Source organism: Anolis sagrei, chromosome 5 (assembly GCF_037176765.1).
Source record: "Anolis sagrei isolate rAnoSag1 chromosome 5, rAnoSag1.mat, whole genome shotgun sequence".
NCBI classification, from domain to species: Eukaryota; Metazoa; Chordata; class Lepidosauria; order Squamata; family Dactyloidae; genus Anolis; species Anolis sagrei.
In genome coordinates, this window is record NC_090025.1 from 16,435,039 (window position 1) to 16,455,668 (window position 20,630).

Consider the following 20,630-nt stretch of genomic DNA (forward strand, 5'->3'; position numbering starts at 1 on the left):
AGGCTGACCAGACGGTAGTTGTTTGGGTCATCCTTTTTTCCCTTCTTGAAGATTGGGACCACATTGGCCCTCCTCCAATCTGCTGGAACTTCTCCCGTTCTCCAAGAACTCTCAAAGATGGTTGCCAATGGTTCCGAAATGACTTCCGCTAGTTCCTTCAATACTCTGGGGTGTAGTTGATCTGGCCCTGGGGACTTGAACTCATTAAGAGCGGCCAGGTATTCCTGAACGACTTCTTTCCCAATTTGGGGTTGGATGTCCTCCAAACCCTCATCCACTCCATCTTGCTGAGGTTGAAGACTCTCTTTTTGTGAGAAGACCGAGGCAAAGAAGGCATTAAGTAGTTCTGCCTTTTCCCTATCCCCTGTCATCATTGCCCCATCTTCTCCTCGAAGAGGTCCTATCGCCTCCTTGTTTTTCCTTTTTCTACTGACATAAGAATAGAAGCCCTTTTTATTGTTTTTAATGTCCCTGGCAAGTCTGAGCTCGTTTTTTGCTTTAGCCTTGCGGACCTTTTCCCTACAGGTGTTGGCTATTTGTTTGAATTCTTCTTTGGTGATTTCTCCCTTTTTCCACTTCTTGTGCATCTCTCTTTTGTGTCTTAGCACAGTTAGAAGTTCTTTGGACATCCATTCTGGCTTCTTTGCACTTGTCCTATTTTTTCTCTTTGTTGGCACAGTTTGCAATTGCGCCTTGAGTATTTCACTCTTGAGAAATTCCCATCCATCCGTAGCTCCCTTGTCTTTTAGTATCTGTGTCCACGGAATGCTGCTCAGCGTTTCTTTCATTTTTTGGAAATCAGCTCTCCTAAAGTCCAAAATGCGGGTTTGACTTGTCTTAGTTTCGGCCTTCCTTTGTACCTCAAATTGCAGGAGCACATGGTCACTTGCCCCTAAGGATCCTACCACTTCGACCGCATCGATCAGGTCCTCCGCATTTGTTAAGATGAGATCAAGAGTAGTCAATCCCCTTGTTGCTTCTTCTACCTTCTGGACCATGAAATTGTCTGCAAGGCAAGCGAGAAATTTGTTGGACCTTGTACTCTTGGCCGCGTTTCTACAAGGTGGGACTGTGCGCAGCTGTCTGAGTGTCTGTGGCGACCGAAACTGTGGTGCAGCTGTCTGAGTGTCTGTTGCATTAAAATCACTTCTGACCACAAGGTCATGAGTTTGAAGCCAACTCGGGTCAAAGTGAGCTTCCGACCAATTGTGTAGCTTGTTGTCGACCTTTGCAACCCAAAAGACAGTTGCCTCTGTCAAGTAGGAAAATTAGGTACCACCTATGTGTGGGGAGGCTAATTTAACAAAATTTACAAGGCCATAAAAAAACTCCAGCAAAACCTTTCGGGGAATGCAGAAGTACTTCATCAGTGTCACAGATGGATGATGAAAGCGGCAGCTCCCGTGGAGGCCAGAAAAAGTTAAATAGCCTCTGACTGTTTGTCTATATCTGTTGTGTGTCTTTGGCATTGAATGCTTGCCATAAATGTGTACATTGTAATCCACCCTGAGTCCCCTGCGGGGTGAGAAGGGCAGAATATAAATACTGTAAATAAATAAATAAACAAACAAACAAACAAACAAGCAAATAAATAAAGAAATAAGGTATTTAGCCTTCTCTGCCATGATTTCATAGTTTTGAGCTATGGTACTTAAAGTTGTGTAAAATGGCTGCAGTTTGGATGGTTCTCTTTCTTGCTCCAGGAGATCATCAGTTATCTCTCTGCTCCAGCACCTCTTGAAATGCTTCAGCTATGGATTTCTGTACCATTGTGAATTAGACTAGATCCTTCCCATGTTCCCTTCAAATTCTACTGTTCTACGAGTCTATAAATGACATCACTGCTCCTTCTCTAAGAAATGACTCAAAGCTGCATTCCTCTGTATTTTCCCATCTACTATACCCCTTGGAATAGGTGGACAAGTGCTTTTCGCAATTGTAATGTTGACCCTAGCCGTGTGCTGCAGTGTAAATACATGTTTTACATTGTTTTTGCTTTGTTTTCACAGTTTCTACAACTGGGATAGAAACATCTGCTGCCTTAATTCAAGTCCAAACTATCAAGTGATTGCAGAAAATGTATGCGGCATACTTTTCAAGAACAAAGCGGACAGGAAAATCATTAATGTGGACCCCAAGGTAAATATTTTTACCTTCAATAGTTATTATTCCCCTTTTGTCTAATGTTCTGAAATAAAGGACATTCCCTATTTGCTGAATATATTATGTTATTAACATGATACACTTTGTAAATGCAATTGAAGGAAATGTATTAATGCTAGGCATCACTTGAACAGATGAGGCAGCCTTACATACTGCTGATCTGGATGGCTGCTGCTGGTCTTTAATGCCTAGTACAGGTTTATCTATTTACAGTATTTATATTCCACCCATTTCACCCCGAAGGGGACTCTGTGCACATCACAGTGCATACATATATGGCAAACATTCAGTGCTGTTTATTCACAGACAAGACAGACAGTTGTACATAGAAAGAGGTACATAGGCTTTCCCATCTTCGGCATCCTGGAGGCTTGTGGTCGGTTCTGACCACTGGGGGTGCTGTGTCACTCCATTTCCCTGCCAAAAGCTTTGTAAACGTTCCTCCTTGATCTAATCACCAGCATTTTATGGATGCCTTAAAATACCTCCCCACTTTTAAGCGGTACCTATTTATCTACACACATTTTGCTTTAGAACCACTAGGTAGGCGGAAGCTGGGCTAAAGGTTAGGAGCTCACCCTGACCTGGGTTTTGAACTGTCAACCTTTCGACTGACAAGATTTACTGCAGCTGGTGGTTTAACCTGCTGTACTTAAGCCCATCCTTGTAGCCAGGCCTGTAACGAGGGGGTGGTTTTAGGGGTTCAAACCCCTCCCGAAATGTTTCAGATTTTTTTAAAAAAACCTGTTTTTTTCATGAATTTTAACTGGTTAACCAAATCCCCATGCTAAGTCTATGAGATGCAAAAAATCAAGAGTCCCTCCAGAACTGCAAGCGCTATCTCAAGCAAATAGTGACAATTTATTCACACTGTCATTACTTGCAGCAATAGGCGATGCAGTGAAGCAACCAAGTTGGGTGTGTGTGTGTTGAATGCTCTCATTAAGGAGGCCAGACTTGGTGGAGGTGGTTGACAGGGGTGGAGCTGCAGGCTATTGAAGATTGCTCTGCCCCCTGCTGTGCTCTTTGCTTCAGCGTGAGCTAGGAGGCAGGTTTCACCCCCCCCCCCCTGAAATTTTCAACCCTCCCCAAAATTTTCAACCCCCCCCCTGAAATTGTCAACCCTCCCCGAAATTTTTTTCTGGCTACGGCCCTGCTTGTAGCTCATATCTGGAAATCAGAAATGCTCCAAGTGGCTGAGATAGTGACACCTTTGATTTCCGATGGTTTTTTGTGCACACAAACTATGTCACATGCACAAAAATATTTTGCATGAAAAGCAATTTGCTTTTGCCTTCAGCCTATGTGTATACATTGTATATGAAACATAAACGAATGTCATGTTCAGACTTGAGTCCTACTCCAAGATATCTCATTATGGATTTGCAGATATTCCAAAATCTAAAAAGAATCACAACTCAAAGTCTTTCTGGTTACAAGCATTTTGGAGGAAAAACCACTTGACATATGCTGGCTTTTCAGTCTTTCCATAGTCCCTAATAGAGTCAACTTTAGCTCTATCACAGAGATTCTTTTAACTGGAGATGGCGGTACTTTCACTTATAATAATGAAAACTATAATAAAACTTTATTTATATCCCCCCCCTATCTCCCCAAGGGGACTCAGGGTGGTTTCTAAAAATGTTGCCTGTTTTCATGTTGTTTTCCACCTTTGGGTGACCCTAAGGCAGATCGATCACAGGGGACTCTTTGGAAAGAATTATTCAGAGAGGTTTTGCCATTGTTTGCCCTGAGGCAGAGAGAGTATGATTTCATTTGCCCAAGGTCGCCTAATGGTCTTTCAGAGCCCTGATTGAGAACTCAAACTACTATAACATACACTGGCTCTCTTCAAAAACTTTTGAAGGCTTCATAAAACTGAAAAGTTGTATTTTCATTCTGTTTAAGATCAACACACCCATGGTTGCTCCTCCAGAACGATAGCAATAGCCCCAGTTTCATTAAGCATAGTATGTACCTAGAAAACCTTCCTATTTATCCCAGGGCACTTTCTTATGTAATAGTTTAATAATTCTGTGGGGAAACTGGGTGCACCTGTAGTCAGAGAGGCAAGAAGCAACATATTCAAATAAGTATTCAAGGTGATAGCAGGAGTAGGCGCCTCTCTCCCTCTAGACGTTTTGGACTCCTGCACTCATCCTCCCAGAGACAGCTTGGCCCATGACCAGGGATTGTGGGAGTGGTCTGAAGTATCTTTGTTGCTTCCTTCGGCTCACTACATGTTTAGGATCACAGTAGCAAGCTTTGTTTTCCTCTGTTTTCCATGCTATATCATGGCACTGAGCCAGTAAAATAGTACTGTATATACTCGAGTATAAGCCTAGCTTTCAGCCCTTTTTTAGGCTGAAAAAGCTCCCCTCGGCTTATCTCGAGTCAAGGTTATTTATTATTTTACTCTATTATTATTATTATTATTATTATTATTATTATTATTACATTTATAGGTTAACTTTATTATTTATTTACATTTATAGGTTAACTTTATTATTTCGATCATCTGGAGAGGCTCTGCTCTCGATCCCACCTGCATCGCAGGCGTGTTTGGTGGGGACGAGGGACAGGGCCTTCTCTGTGGTGGCCCCCCAACTCTGGAACTCTCTCCCCAAGGACATCAGACAAGCCCCAACGTTGGCTGTCTTTAGGAAGAGCCTGAAGACCTAGCTGTTCCAGTGTGCCTTTTCAGAATAGGAAACTCCTGGTTTTAAGCCCAATTGCACTTTACTAGAGACTCAGGATTACCTGCACATTGCACCTACCTCCATATACCTCTACATATTACCTGTCAAGTTCAGCATTTTAATTTTGTCCATTACATTTGGCCCGGCCTTTGGTTTTAATTATGTCACGGTGTCATTGTTTTACTGTTTTATTCTTTTGCTTGATGTTTATTATTTGCTTTTGAGTTTATTGTGTATTGTATGTCGTTGATTGTTGGCGCCTTGGCCTTTGTAAGCCACATTGAGTCCTACGGGAGATTTTGCGGGGTATAAATAAAGATAATAATAATAATAATAATAATAATAATAATAATAATAATAACATTTATTATTTTACTCTATTATTATTGGAAGGCTACCTAAACACATGTACATTGAAGAAGGTTAGAATAATGTTTTTTTCAGAGTTGGGCAGTCTTATCTTACAGTTTTATGTAAATATTAATAAACATTTAACCTACTGATGCTTCAGTTAATATAATTTTATTGGTATCTATTTTTATTTTGAAATTGACCAGTAGCTGCTGCATTTCCCACCCTCAGCTTATACTCGAATCAATACCTTTTCCCAGTTTTTAGTGGTAAAATTAGGTGCCTCGGCTTATATTTGGGTCGGCTTATACTCCAGTATATACAGTACTTCTTTTTAAAAATTAGATATATTCAATGAAGTTGCTCACTTGTACCAAATTCGTTTGTCCCAGCCATTAGATAATGGGTGGGGAGGGAGAAGAGGTTTTCGATGAAGTCAGTACAGATCAGAATGTGGATTAAGAGATCTCGTGGGTCTGTGTGGACTCCATGAGAACTTGCTGTCCATTCCGTGTAAGCACTCTGGATCTCTTAAATCCACATTCTGCTCCAGATTACATGGCTGTGTGGAAGCAGCCTATAGCATAGGAGAGTGGGGAACTATTCCATTATGGTTTTGTATACAAACTCACCAGATATATATCTGATTGACTTCTAAATTAATTTTATATGTGTGCCAAATCCATACTTTTCAGGCCGCTTCTACACTGTCATACAGAATTCAGATTACCTGCTTTGAACTGGATTATCTGGCAATGTAGACTCATATAATCCAGTTCAAAGCAGATCATGTAGATTATCTGATTTGATAATCTGGATTATATGGCATTGTTTAAGGAACCTCAGAATGTTGTAATTCGGTTTGCAGCACACACAAAATAGAACAAAAAAGCAAATATTTTTTTAAAATGCAATCAAAAGAACATTGCAGTCAGCCCCCCATATCCACAGATTCTGCATTCATTGATTCAAACATCCAGGGTAAATTTTTGGAACAGTTTCTCCCGTAGAGATGTTCAATGTATTGTTGAAGGCTTTCATGGCCGGAATCACTGTCCTTTGTCCCACCCTGGTCATTCCACAGATATATAAACCCCTTTTTCCTAGTTCCAACAGACCTCACTACCTCTGAGGATGCTTGCCATAGATGCAGGCGAAACGTCAGGAGAAAATGCCTCTAGAACATGGCCATATAGCCCGAAAAAACCTACAACAACCCATCCAGGGTAAATACTTGCAAAATGTGAGTACACTAGGGCTGGATCTGCACTGCCATATAATCCAGATTATCAAAGCAGATAATCCACATTATGTGCTTTGAATTACACTGCCATATAATTCAGTTCTAAGCAGATAATATGGATTTCATATGGCAATGCATTTAAACAATCATGCGATTTTTTTAATGTGCATTTTTGTGAGGAAATTGATGGAGGGGTGGATATACCACATTCACAAACAGATACTAATGCAAATCACAACAAATGTGCACATAAGGAAAAAAGAGAGAGCCAGTTCAGTCTTAATTTGTAAACATATCCATGCCATAAATAAAATGATTAGGTATTGAAAGCCATGTTTAGTTTGGCCATTAATCTTGTTGCAGTTTTGTAATCTGTTTTGCAATCAAAAGTAGAAAGTGATGTTACATAATTGATAAAGGTACCAAGGAGTCTAAAGATAATAGAGGAGTCATCGTTTCTAGTGTTGCTTCCTTTACTATCTTGCGTAAGTATTTTGCCTTTATCAGAATCCCTTCCGAGCAAAGAGAACAACTCTTACATTCAGCATAAAACTTCTATTATTTACAGCTGTTAATCTAAATATATAAAACTTAATATAAATATATAATGCTTTCAAATTAAAAGTATAAATCCATTTTCAATTTCTGAGATGCTGATCGAAGCAGCACATTGTTTCAAATGATGCCAAAGGGTGGCTTTTAGCTTGTTTGTTTATGCCATGGATCCAAAAGGTCTTCCTTTAATTCTTGCAATATATGCTACCTTTGTCACAACACCTTGTTTGCTTGTGTCAGCTTTCCTCTTCTCAAGTAAATCTGAGAAAACAAAACAGTTTTTTTTCTTGTTTTATTCTCTTAAAATCATGGTCTATTAAATAAATAAGTTAAATAAGAATTATTAAGATTTTTTTTAATGTATTGTCGAAGGTTTTCATGGCCGGAATCACTGGGTTGTTGTAGGTTTTTTCGGGCTATATGACCATGGTCTAGAGGCATTCTCTCCTGACGTTTCGCCTGCATCTATGGCAAGCATCCTCAGAGGTAGTGAGGTCTGTTGGAACTAGGAAAATGGGTTTATATATCTGTGGACTGACCAGGGTGGGACAAAGGACTCTTGTCTGCTGGAGCTAGGTGTGAATGTTTCAACTGACCACCTTGATTAGCATATCATGGCCTGACAGTGCCTGGAGCAAACTTTTGTTGAGAGGTGATTAGATGTCCTTGTTTATTTCCTCTCTGTTGTTGTGCTGTTGTAATTTTAGAGTTTTTTAATACTGGTAGCCAGATTTTGTTCATCTTCATGGTTTCCTCCTTTCTGTTGAAATTGTCTACATGCTTGTGTATTTCAATGCTTCTCTGTGTAGTCTGACATGGTGGTTGTGAGAGTGGTCCAACATTTTTGTGTTCTCAAATAAAACGCTGTGTCCAGGTTGGTTCATCAGATGCTCTGCTATGGCTAATTTTTTTACACATCAGGAGTGATTTGGGGAACTGCAAGCTGCTTCTGGTATGAGAGAATTGGCTGTCTGCAAGGACGTTGCCCAAGGGACGCCCGGATGTTTTGATGTTTTAATAATAATAATAATAATAATAATAATAATAATAATAAACTTTATTTATACCCCGCTCCATCTCCCCCAGGGGGATTCGTTGTGGTTTACTTGAGGCCAAGCCCATCAGTGCAGTACATACATTGTAATACAAGGAGCCCCCGGTGGCGCAGTGGGTTAAACCCCTGTGCTGGCAGGACTGAAGACCGACAGGTCGCAAGTTCGAATCCGTGGAGAGGCGGACGAGCTCCCTCTATCAGCTCCAGCTCCTCATGCAGGGACATGAGAGAAGCCTCCCACAAGGATGAGAAAAACATCAAGATCATCTGGGCGTCCTCTGAGCAACATCCTTGCAGACGGCCAATTCTCTCACACCAGAAGCAACTTGCAGTTTCTCAAGTCGCTCCTGACACGACCAAAAAATTGTAATACAAAACCATAACAATACCAGAACATAAATATATCAAATGCAAAGAAATGTACTAAACGACACAGATAATATAAAACATTAATTTAAAAACAGAGAATTTCACTGGGCAGGGCCACATTCAAGCTAAAAATTTTAAAAACTGGGAGATAGGACAATATAAATCATCAGGATGAGGCTTCTCTCATTTCCCTGCATGGGGAGCTGGAGCTGACAGAGGGAGCTCATCCGTGCTCTTCCGGGATTTGAACCTCCAACCTGTCAGTCTTCAGTCTTGCTGCCACAAGGGTTTAGCCCATTGCATCACTGAGGACTCCATTATTATAATAACAAGCTGGAATAGAAACATTTACATGCTCTCTAGAATTTCACAGAGCCTATTCAGCTTGTATTTTATAAGCCGGACAGATTATCTCAGAATAATACATGGATTTCTTCTTAAACCATATATTCCATCCCTAATTCTTGTTCTTTTATCAATGGCTCTTGTTCTGCCTTCATCTAGTGTGAGGAATGGGTTTTCTTTCTTCCCCATTTGGAAGCTGACTGTCTCTGTGCACTCCCTCTAGTGGAAATCTGTTCAATTCCTGCCCTGGAAAAACACATTTTCTAACTAGAGGGAATGCAGTAACACAGACACTTTGCAAGCGGTAGAAAAAGAGAAGCCATGTATTACACTCTATCCACTTCAATAGACTTCTTAAACCACAGAACTTTTATTTTATCTGTACCAAGTTTCAGTTTATCTGCCCTCCCTAATCCTCAAACACATCCAGACACCTTCTGGATTGCCACATCTTCCCTACAACTAGTAGCCGGGAGAGAGAGGTATATTTGCATCTCATCTACATGCTGGTGACACCTTAACTGATACCTCCAGATGAATTTTCATGTAACTGATAAGAAAATGGTGAACAAGATGGAAACATGAGACACCCCAAAACCTAACCCATATTGGTGGCATAAAAGATCAGTACAGCTAAAAGTGGTTTTCAGGCTTAAGCAAGAGTGGTTAAAATGCAAATTGTGCCTCCCTATGAACCATCTAAGTAAATGGTTACCTGTCCAAACGCATCTCCTCCTATGAACCAGTTAGGACATTAAGATCGTCTGGGGAGGCCCTGCTCTCGGTCCCGCCGGCTTCACAAGCACGCCTGACGGGGAAAAGAGACAGGGCCTTCTCAGTGGTGGCCCCTCAGCTGTGGAACACCCTTCCTGCAGATATTAGATCGGCCCCCTCCTTACTGGCTTTCCGGAGAAAAGTGAAGACCTGGCTGTTTGAACAGGCATTTGACTAAGCAGTGCAATTGATTGAATAGCGGAACATGGAATAATGGATAACGAGACTGGATTCTGATTCTATTGATGAGATCTGATGGATTTGTTATATTGATGTATTGTTGTATTGATATTTACTGTTTAATTAATCTGTTATGTTATTGCTTTTAAATGCCCAATGATCTTGTATTGTGTATTCTGAAACTGTTGCTGTGAACCGCTCTGAGTCGCCTAAGGGCTGAGAAGAGTGGTATACAAATGAGGTAAATAAATAATAATAAATAAATGGTTACCAAGGGCCAGTTCAAGGATGCCACCCTAGAATACATTATTAGTCATATGGGGCAAAACATGGAAGAATTGGCGATACTGGGTTAGATGCAGGACCAGGACATTTGGAATTGGCCCCAACTGTGCTCTGCAACTATATTTTTCAATAGCCAGGGAAAATATTTTAGTCCTACCTAACCAATATAGAATCTATCTGTCTATTTCGATCTGCTAACAGAATAGACTATACCACATGTGTCAAACTCAAGGCTCCCAGGCCAAATCCAGCCTGCCACATCATTTTAGGTGGCTCTCCAGATGCTGGTCTACAGCTCCTCATAACCAGACATCAAGATCAGATCTGGTGACAATTGGAATACAGTAACAAGTACTGATCTGAACAGAACCACTTTCCCATGAGGCCACTTGTGGATTCAGGTGCCTAGAAGTTTGATTTTCATTTAGATCCAACTTTAAATGGCCAGTGTCACACTGGTGACTGCAAATGGCAAATATACATTTCAACAGCCTGGTTCACTTTCCACCTTTTGCTGCCATACACAAAAATGGGAAATATAATTTCCTGGAGATTTCTAAGTTTAGTATTCAATTATATATCTTTACACTTCAGGATGTTATCTTCATACCTGCCTTTCCAAGTGCTTGGCTTATTCTGATTTTTGAAATGCATTCTCCTTTCTGATTACTGACAGAGCCAAGGAATGAAAAATCTTGGCACTTGTTCAACATCTTCTTTGTCTAGTCTAAAGTTATGTTCTATCAACCTGCTTTGCACTTTCTTCCTTGACTTTCTTCAACAATCATTCTAAGTCATTGATATTTTTCTGCTCGTAGTATGGTGTCATCTGCATATCTGATATTGTTATATATTTCAGTGCTACTTGTAGTTGCCTTCCATTGAACCTCTGTAGTACAACAGTCAAGTGTTTTCCAACCTGATAGTCTCATCTTTTGGCACCACCTGCATTTTGGATAGTTTCATCATAGCAAAAGATCTTCAAAACGAGGGTTGCCATTCCTCTCTCTATGTGGTATTAACAAGTGTTAGCTATGGTGCCACTGCCATTGTCTCTGAAAGATCCTCAACTAGTGTCATTTTTCCATTGCTGTTGCTTCCCAGTAGCTGTTTGGCACATTTAGTATGGCTTCTCTGACATGGGAGACCCTATCAACAACTCTTCTACCTTCTCATTGCTTCACATACAATGCTCCCCTCCCCTGCACTTACAGAAAAGTAGTACCATTGATGCAATAGAATTACATGGATAATTAGAGGAGCTTTATATAGCTTCTAGGTCGGTGAAGAAATGTTGAAGATAACTGGGCATTGTCTGACCAAAGATGACCAAAGATGAGTAAACTCTGACTTTCCAGGAGGTCCCAATCTAGCCTGACAGATTATCTGCAGTAAAGCCCTCTATAATCACTGAAGATGAATCTACACTGTAGAATTATTTCAGTTTGACAACACTTTTATTGTCATGGCCCAGTGCTGTGGATTCATGGAGTTGTAGTTTCATAATAATAATAATCATCATCATCATCATCATCTTTATTTATACCCCACCACCATCTCCCCACAGGGCACTCAGGCCGGCTAACATGAGTCCAAGCCCAAAAATATAATACAATACAGCAAAATAAAATACATACAGACAACAATAAATTATGTCAAAATAAAATACATATAGTAGCAAACTAAAATAAATAAAGCAAATTAACACAATATAAAATCAAACAGAATGGGCAGGCCAAATGAATGAGGTAAAATGATAAAACCTTGGATGAGGTAGGAATAGAAAAAGTGTAATTGAGGGGAGCCCAAAAAGGATAAACAGTGGGGTAAGACTTTTAGTTTAGGACAGGGAAAAGTGCATCATAGGGGCCAACAGTATAGATAGAACAAACAAAAATGGGATAAATAGTCACTTTCCAAAGGTAGATCATCTCTGCCAAAGAGTGCTGATGCCTCTCCAAACTACAACTCCCAGGAATCCATAGCATGTAGCCACAGCAGTTAAAGTGGTGTCAGACTGTATTAATTCTACAGTATAGATGCACCCTGATTCTCTGCTCCTCACACTGCATTTAACCTTTTCAGAAATCTAATTGCAGTCTAAGAGGGCATTTGCAGAGAGGGAGTTCCTTATGGAGAAGGGAGAGTTAGCCTCCCCAAAGTTGCAATTGCTCACCTCAATTAGGCTTTTTAAAAAATCTCCTCTGGTGTTAATAGAGGCACTTTAAAGCTTAACTGTAACTTAGGAGGCATCTGTTGGCAGGAATCACTGCTGAGCGAGAGAAGGGATAACCCTCCCTTTGCCCACATCACAACATCCCTTCAGAAAGTTTTAATTAGGCTTTTAAATAGTTAGTGTTGACACAGATGGAGACCTTCTTTGACATCTGGTTTCAGCAGCCAAGTGGTGATGCATGAGTATGCTCAACAGTATGCATATATGTACATGAATGTGTGTGGCAGTTTGTGAGTTTCAGGGATGGGTGAGTGGACAATCATCTCAGAGGCCACATGCCAGCTGTGTGCTGGCCCTGCCAAATGCACTTGCCTGGAACAACTTTGGACCTTCCGTTTTCTACCTCTGCTGTACAATCCTTTAAAAGGAACATGTCACAGCATGCTTCATGTTTATCAAAAATCCATTATTAACTGAATAAAGATCCAATAAATTGGACAGTTGCTCTTCACTTAGATGGGGCATCAGATGGCAAACCAGTTACCCATTCCTGACCCCATCTCCCAAACTAAATCTAATCACTTATGTGGTTCTAGATAGCCTTGGGCTAATGACACTTACATGTTACAGTTACAATCTGTTTGTAGATCTGTTTCCTATGGAAGCTCTGGACATGAGAACTCCCAGTAGTTTATCGCAGGCTATCACTTGCATTGCAGTTTGGATAAGAACAGGAACAGCAGGTGTTTTGCTGTTTCTTTCCTCCAAACTTCCATGTAAGTCAAGCAAGGCTCTGCCTGTCCTTGATTCCCTCTATGTTTGTTTGGTTTGAGGAATTGGAAAAGAGGACAAATAGCGGTTTGGCTAGCAAGCCAAGCTGGCATTTGGGAGCCCTGCCTAGAGCAACAGATGCTGATCAGAACCACTTGCCAGATGCAAACCTCAAGACTCTTCCTAAAGCCTGAGGATAGTTTGCACACACATGTGCACACAAACATGCAGAATTAATCCCACCCTTGATGGTGGCTACACACAACCTCCAGGCCACTGGCAGGAAGCGGGCACACTGAAATTTTCAGGTGGTTTTCTTGGGGTTACTATGTGCTGGGTGGCTATGAGATCCAGTCATAAATCAGGAGGAAATAGGTTCCAGCCAGTTGGATTAAGAAGAAACTTTTACTGTCTTGAATGAAATGAATACAGTACCAATCACACAAACAGCCACAGCCTCAGACAGGTATTAAATTCTCAATGTTTTGCTTCCTCGGTTTTATCACCAGTTATGGTATTTGCCTTTTGCCTGTCCAGAAGAGGAGGAAGGGGAAGAGTATGGATGCTCAACAACTGTTTGATCTCAGCTATAGTGGTTCTTAGGGAGGCTGTATAGATTTATGTTTCTAGTTCATTATAGTTTTCATCAAATAATTACAGTGATTAAAATAACATGTTTTGTTCATGTTTTTGTTGTTGGTTATTTGTTCAGTCTCTTCCAACCTTTTGTGACCTCATGGACCAGCCCACACCACAGCTCCTTGTTGGCCGTGGCCACCCTCAGTTCCTTCAAGGTCAAGCCAGTCACTTCAAGGATACCATCCATCCATCTTGCCCTTGGTTGGCCCCTCTTCCTTTTTCCTTCCATTTTCCCCAGCATCGTTCTCTTCTCCAAGCTTTCCTGTCCTCTCATTATGTGGCCAAAGTACTTCATAATTGCCTCTAATATCCTTCCCACTAGTGAGCAGTCGAGCTTTATTTCCTGGAGGATGTACTGGTTTGATTTTCTTGCGGTTCCAAGGCACTTTCCGAATTTTCCTCCAACAGCACAGTTCAAAAGTGTCTATCTTCCTTCACTCCGCCTTCCTTATGATCCAGCTTTCGCATCTATAGGTTACTACAGGGAATACCATTGCTTTAAATATGTGGATCTTTGTTGCCAGTGTGATGTCTCTACTCTTCACTATTTTATCAAGATTGGTCATTGCTCTCCTCCCAAGAAGTAAACGTCTTCTGATTTCCTGGCTGCATTCTCCATCTGCAGTAATCTTCGTGCCTAGAAATGCAAACTCTGGCACTTCCTCCATGTTTTCTCCCTCTGGTTGCCAGAAACTTGTTTTTGGGTTTTTTTTATGTTTAACTGCAACACAGCTTTTGCACTTTCTTCTTTCATCTTGGTTAGAAGGCTCCTCAGCTCCTACACATGTCCAGCCATCAAAGTGGCATCATCTGCATATCTAAGGTTGTTAATGTTTCTTCCAGCAATTTCTACTCTAGCCTTGGATTTTTCAAGCCCTGCACATCGCATAATATGTTCTGCATACAAGTTGAATAGGTTGGGTGAGACTAGACAGCCCTGCCATACTCCTTTCCCAATATTGAACAAGTCTGTTATGCCATGCTCTGTTCTGACTGCAGTGAACTTGCTACTTAGTTGTTGTACAGATTCCTCAGGAGACAGGCAAGGTGTTCATAATTTTGAAAAAAAGGACTGATAAGGGAATAGCATAAAACTTTGATCTTGTCCAAAGACCTCAAAAAATGCCTTCTAAAAATACTTTTTAAAAGTATCTGGAAACACTCATTCTACCAATAAAATGGTCTTCTCCCTACTTGTTGTTTATGAAATCTGGTTTGATAGTGACGTCACTTGTGATTCATTAATTCCCTTCTCAGTGTCCTATGATAGGGCAGAAGAAATAAGGACTGGAGGATGGGAATGCCAATCTCCAAAGCAACCAAAATAGACATACACAGACTTAAGGTTAAGTAATGCTTACATATGTCATTGTTTGTGTCGCCCAGTACTAGGGACCAGTAAACCATTGGGCCTTTTTTCTGTTCCATTTTGTTGGTACATTGGGTATGTTATTGTCAAGATATTGTGTGCACTGAAGTCTCAATTCAAGACATAGGGATATATGTGTAACAGGTATGGGCAAACTTTGGCCGCTTTTAGGAATTGTGGGAGTTGAATTCCAAAACACCTGGAGGGCCAAAGTTTGCCCATGCCTGATGTATAACATGATACTGCAGGTAATATATATTAATATAATTTAAACTTAGGCCCTCAAATTTTCCCCAGTGTAAATATTGGTAGTGTTATCTTTTATCCCACCCATTCTCACAGCATGATGTTATTCTCAGAAGAAAAAAAACAGAGGATGTAGAATGGAACCAAATACCAGATCAAACTCAAGGTCCTTCTAAGTATCTTGGGTGGAAGTCCCAAGGACTTTGGCAGAGGTCTTATAGGATATCTGACCTTTGTTGGAGTTTGAATATAAAACTTCATCCGGGGTGGGGGGGTGGATGCAAGAATGCATGAAAAGGGCATGTCCTACTACTAAATTATGCTTCTTCTCCCTGGATTAGTTAAGAAATAGTAACTGACTGAAGGTCAACCAGTGGACTTCATAAACAGAATTTTTCAGATGATTCCCTCAACCTTTAGCAACGAAAGCTACTGACCATGCTTCCTGGGTGATTTTGAGAGCCATAATCCAATAAACTAACCATCTTCTTGAATCATACCTACTTGCTAGTTGTGCCTCTTAGTTCTACTCCAGAGAACTAAGCCAATGCCTGATTTCCCCAGTGAAATCAATGGAAGCCTAACGTTTGCTTGAATCATATCTGCTTGTTAGTTGTTTCTTTTCTGCCCAGATAGAGAGTGGGATGTGGTCTATTTCCGCCTGAACAATGGTCCTCTGTTATGATTTGAGTGCGCCCATCTGTTCTTCATTGCCCCTTTAAAAGTGCTATCCAAAGTCCTTGGACTATAGATTGAATATGGCAAACACGCCCATGCTTTGGTTCCTCGCAAAACCAATGTAGAATAAGCCGGGCAGTAATTTGTTTGGGTTTGTACAGAACAGCTCTCGGATGAGGGTTCCTTTGAAGTGCTTCCCACGAAAGCTGGTTGCATATGAATAGCAACAGTACGAAATATCAAATTATACACATTTTAAATGCGTGCGTTGGTTTGTGAGACATTTAAAAATGCATACCTTAAAAAGTATATTTGGTTGCATTCAAAGTGGGTCATTGGTCTAACTTCCTGCAGCTGTGGAACATCTGCAACAAATAAGCAGATACCCTATTGCTGTGTGAAATATATACTTTAAGCACTGAGGCTCAAATCAAGCACAGAGGGGGTTTGGTCTCTTTAAAACCATACACATTGCATGGCTGACCTCTTTATGTTGCATTTGTCAACTGCTTGCTAACATAAATATCAGTGAAAATGATTGAACATGGATGTCCCCATTGATGTATACAAGGGAGAAGGCTGCACCTGCATAGCTTTCAAGCCATCACACACTCAGAAGCTATCATAAATCAAACTTGGTTTCTGGCTAGGAATTCTATACAGATTAGACCCATTCATAACACCAAGCTCTAAAGAGGGGACAGGGGCCAATGCTGGTATCGTGTGCTACAAAAAACATCAGGCGACTATATAGTACTGCAGTGACAATCTAATCAAATCCCTTGCATGATATGAGTGAAAAAAAATTTAATCGGATTTTTTTGTCCCATTCCCTTGTATGGTGACCTTCAACCATCCAATATTCTGTTCTCAGGCTTACCCAGGGGACAACACAACACGAACTCCAATCAAAACAGACCTCTACCTGCAAGTGGTTATCTATGACCATGTCCTGAGAAGAAAAATCTGACTTAACCTTTTCCCCAAGGAACAAATAAACAGAAAAGAGTTATGAATGTGTGGCAAAGATTGATTTGTAGTACTACAAGGCACAAATGTACTACTTAATATGTCAAGGGAACACTTTCCTATGGCTAGTTATTAGTTATATACCATTTGTTCCTTGTATAATTTTAAATAACATGCAAAGTACCTTCAAAACTCACTGAGCGATTTCTGGGTCTCTTTACTTTTGAAATAGGAGCCCCCGGTGGCGCAGTGGGTTAAAGCACTGAGCTGCTGAGCTTGTTGATCGAAAGGTCGCAGGTTCGATTCCGGGGAGCGGTGTAAGCTTCCGCTGTCAGCCCTAGCTTCTGCCAACCTAGCAGTTCGAAAACATGCAAATGTGAGTAGATCAATAGGTACCGCTCCGGCGGGAAGGTAACGGCGCTCCATGCAGTCATGCTGGCCACATGACCTTGGAGGTGTCTACGGACAACGCTGGCTCTTCGGCTTAGAAATGGAGATGAGCACCACACCCCAGAGTCAGACATGACTGGACTTAATGTCAGGGGACTACCTTTACCTTTACCTTACTTTTGAAACTAGAGGATATATTTCCTAACCTACAGTCCTCTAAATGCACACTGAAACTACCATTAAGTATGATATCTCTGTAGTCCAGGACATCTGGAGGATAATAGTTTGGGGAAAATTAACCAGACTATTGAGCTGGAAGACAACACCAAGATTTCTCTTCAAATGAGCCTCCCGTATTTCCCCTTCCTTAAAGAGTCTCACACCTCAGCCCAGGAGCCCGGAAATTGTATTTAGCATCTCAAAGGGAGCAATTCGCTTTGTCTCTTTGCAAATCTCTAATTAAATGTACCCATCTATAAAGATGTGCCTCTTCCTGCAGGTGAGAAACAGGGGTTGCCATGGACCAGGTGCTCACAGGCAGGGCTGAGAGAAATCCGTTTGGGAATTAGCAAAGAGCCAAAGAAATCACATGGAAGAACACCTTTAAGTGAAGGCCTACTGTCAATAAACCCATAAAAAGGGACACTTAGAATCATAGAGTTGAAAGAGACCTCATGGCAATCCAGTCCAACCCCGTGCCAAGAAGCAGGAAATTTCTCTCTGAGTGGTAGGACGATCGTCCTGAATCAATCTGTCAACCTTTTGCTTGTGAAACTCGGTGGTTGCTGTCACAGGATGCCCAACTATTCGTTTGTCACACAAGTCAGATGTTCCCACATCAACATCTTTCAACTTACTCACCCAATGGCACACAGTACTCACATCAACACAATCACCATAAACAGCTTGCATTCTCTGATGAATCTGCTTTGGGGTGGCACCTTCTGCTGTCAAGAATTCGATGATTGCACATTGCTTAAGTCACATTGACTGACCGTCTGCACAGGGTCCCATATTTTGCACTTTAACAACACAGCCGTTCAATGCTAAGGCTGCCTGCCAAAATGGAACTGTAGAGGAGAGTCTACTGAACATGCCAGTACCTGCTGCATACCAGTACTGCCATCTGTTGAGGAGTTACGAAGGTGGAGGCATTTCTTTTCATTCAACCCTCGTATGTTCTGCAACTGACATGAAAAAGACCAATTACTTCTGTAGAAGAACTCATGGATGAGTAAGACACTAATAGGAATGAAAGGATTAAGACACAAAACTGAAATTTAAGTGCATCTGTTTCATTCTTCTCTCAATCGTCTTGTTAAGTCAGCCATTCATGAAGACAATCCTTCTGCTTGCAAATATTGATTGATTCCAATGGTCAAGCAAACAATGTTTGTTTTAATATGCAGTTTCTATTGCTAAAACCTATTCACTGTCCAAAGAATGAAAACAATGGGATGTTTTCAAAGCTCCACTATTATCTTCAGCGAAACTCTGAGTACACTGAGAACTGTGTGATGATGGTTTTGTTGGATTTGTGATGAAGTCAAGCACATTCTTTCAAACCTTTGAATCAGCCGTTCCCTCCAATCTAATTGCATTTTAAGGTAACAAAAACTTGACATAGCCCACAGAATGCATGGGATTTATCCAATCTAGAAATACACTCTCACATGAAAAATAACCACACCAAAAGATTAAATAATAATAAATAGAATAAAACTTCTAAATACTGCATGTGGAAATTGTTTCTTGATGGTATAATCAGTGTATTCTTCCTTATTCTCCACAAGTGAACATATCTTGATTTTAGTTTAATTATAGCAAGATTAGAAGAACATTGTGTAGTGTGTTGCTGTGAGTTTTCTGGGCTGTCTGGCCATGTTCCAGGTGCATTCTTCCCTGATGTTTCATCCACATCTATGGCAGGCATCCTCAGAGGTTGAGGGGTCTGTTGGAAACTAGGCAAGTGAGGTTTAATAATGTAATAATAATGTCCAAGGTGGGAGAAAGAACTCTTGTCTGCTTGAGGCAAGTGTGAATGTTGCAATTGGCCACCATGATTAGCATTTAATGGCCTTGCAGCTTCAAAACCTGGCTGATTGCTGCCTGGGAGAATCCTTTGTTTGGAGATGTTAGCTAGCCCTAAATGATTCTTGTCTGGAATTCCCATTTTTTGAATGTTGTTCTTTATTTACTGTCCTGATTTTAGAGTTTTTTAATGCTGCTAGCCAGATTTTGTTCATTTTCATGGTTTCTTCCTTTCTGTTATATAAACCTCACTTGAGGAGGTTTATATCCTCCTCTGAGGATGTCTGCCATAGATGTGGGCAAAATGTCAGGAGAAAATGCTTCTTGAACATGGCCAGACAGAAAATTCACAGTAACCCTGTGCTTCTAGCCATGAAAGTCTTCAAAAACCTATTGTTTAGTGGTTTGATACTGGGCCCTTTCCACACAGCTGATTAAATCTCATATTCTCAGCTTTGAACTGGAATAAATGACAGTGTGGACTCAGATAACTCAGTTCACGGCAGATATTGTGGGATTTTCTGCCTTGATATTCTGGGTTATATGGCTGTGTGGAAGGGCCCTGGGAGACCAGAATTCATATTCCTGCTCAGGCATGTAAAACCAGTGGATGATCTTGGACAAGTCACACTCTCCGCATCTGAAGATGGCAATGGAAAACTCTTCTCTGTACAAATTTTACCAAGAAACCTCTGCAATACGGTCATCTTAGGGTTGCCATATGTCAGGAAGGACTTGAAGGCACATAACATCAACATGAAATAGCGCTATCTCTGTGCTAAAGGGTAGAAAAATGACATCATGGTACTTAAATCACAATGTAAGTCTGCATATGTCTAGGTCTTCTGTCCATTCAAGTCACCACGGCAGTCCATTTGCAAGTACAGTACACCCACAATTTCTGTGGGGGAATGTTCCAAGATCTCCTAGGGATAGCTGAAAACATAGATAACAACAAACTTTGCATTTTGACAATGCATGGGCTGAAAGCATACCATAGAATAGCAGTGCAGAACCAAAGCCCTTTCCACAGAGCTGAATAAAATCCCACATTTTCTGCTTTGAACTGGAATATATGACAGTGTGGACTCAGATAACCCAGTTCAAAACAGATATGGTGTGATTTTCTGCCTAAGAATGAATGAATATATATATATATATATATATATATATATATATATATATATATCGTGGATAAGTAAAATTGTAGATATTAGCTCCATGGATAGGTAAAAGTAAAGGTTTTCCCCTGATATTAAGTCCAGTCATGTCCAATTCTGGGGGGTTGGGGCTCATCTTCATTTCTAAGCCGAACAGCTGGCATTGTCCGTTGACAACTCCAA

At 40.8% G+C, this 20,630-nt stretch overlaps 1 protein-coding gene across 1 annotated transcript in view; it reads left to right on the forward strand.

Annotated features, from left to right (window-relative positions):
• Positions 1 to 16,909, forward strand: part of CFAP299 (cilia and flagella associated protein 299) — a 317,908-nt gene extending 300,999 nt beyond the window's left edge. Inside the window, exons 5-6 of the mRNA XM_060776228.2 lie at positions 2,010 to 2,139; positions 16,772 to 16,909. Of these exons, the coding sequence (XP_060632211.1) occupies positions 2,010 to 2,139; positions 16,772 to 16,867 (226 nt within the window). The 3' untranslated portion in view covers positions 16,868 to 16,909. The remainder of the gene's footprint in view (positions 1 to 2,009; positions 2,140 to 16,771) is intronic.
• Positions 16,910 to 20,630: the final 3,721 nt, after the last annotated feature.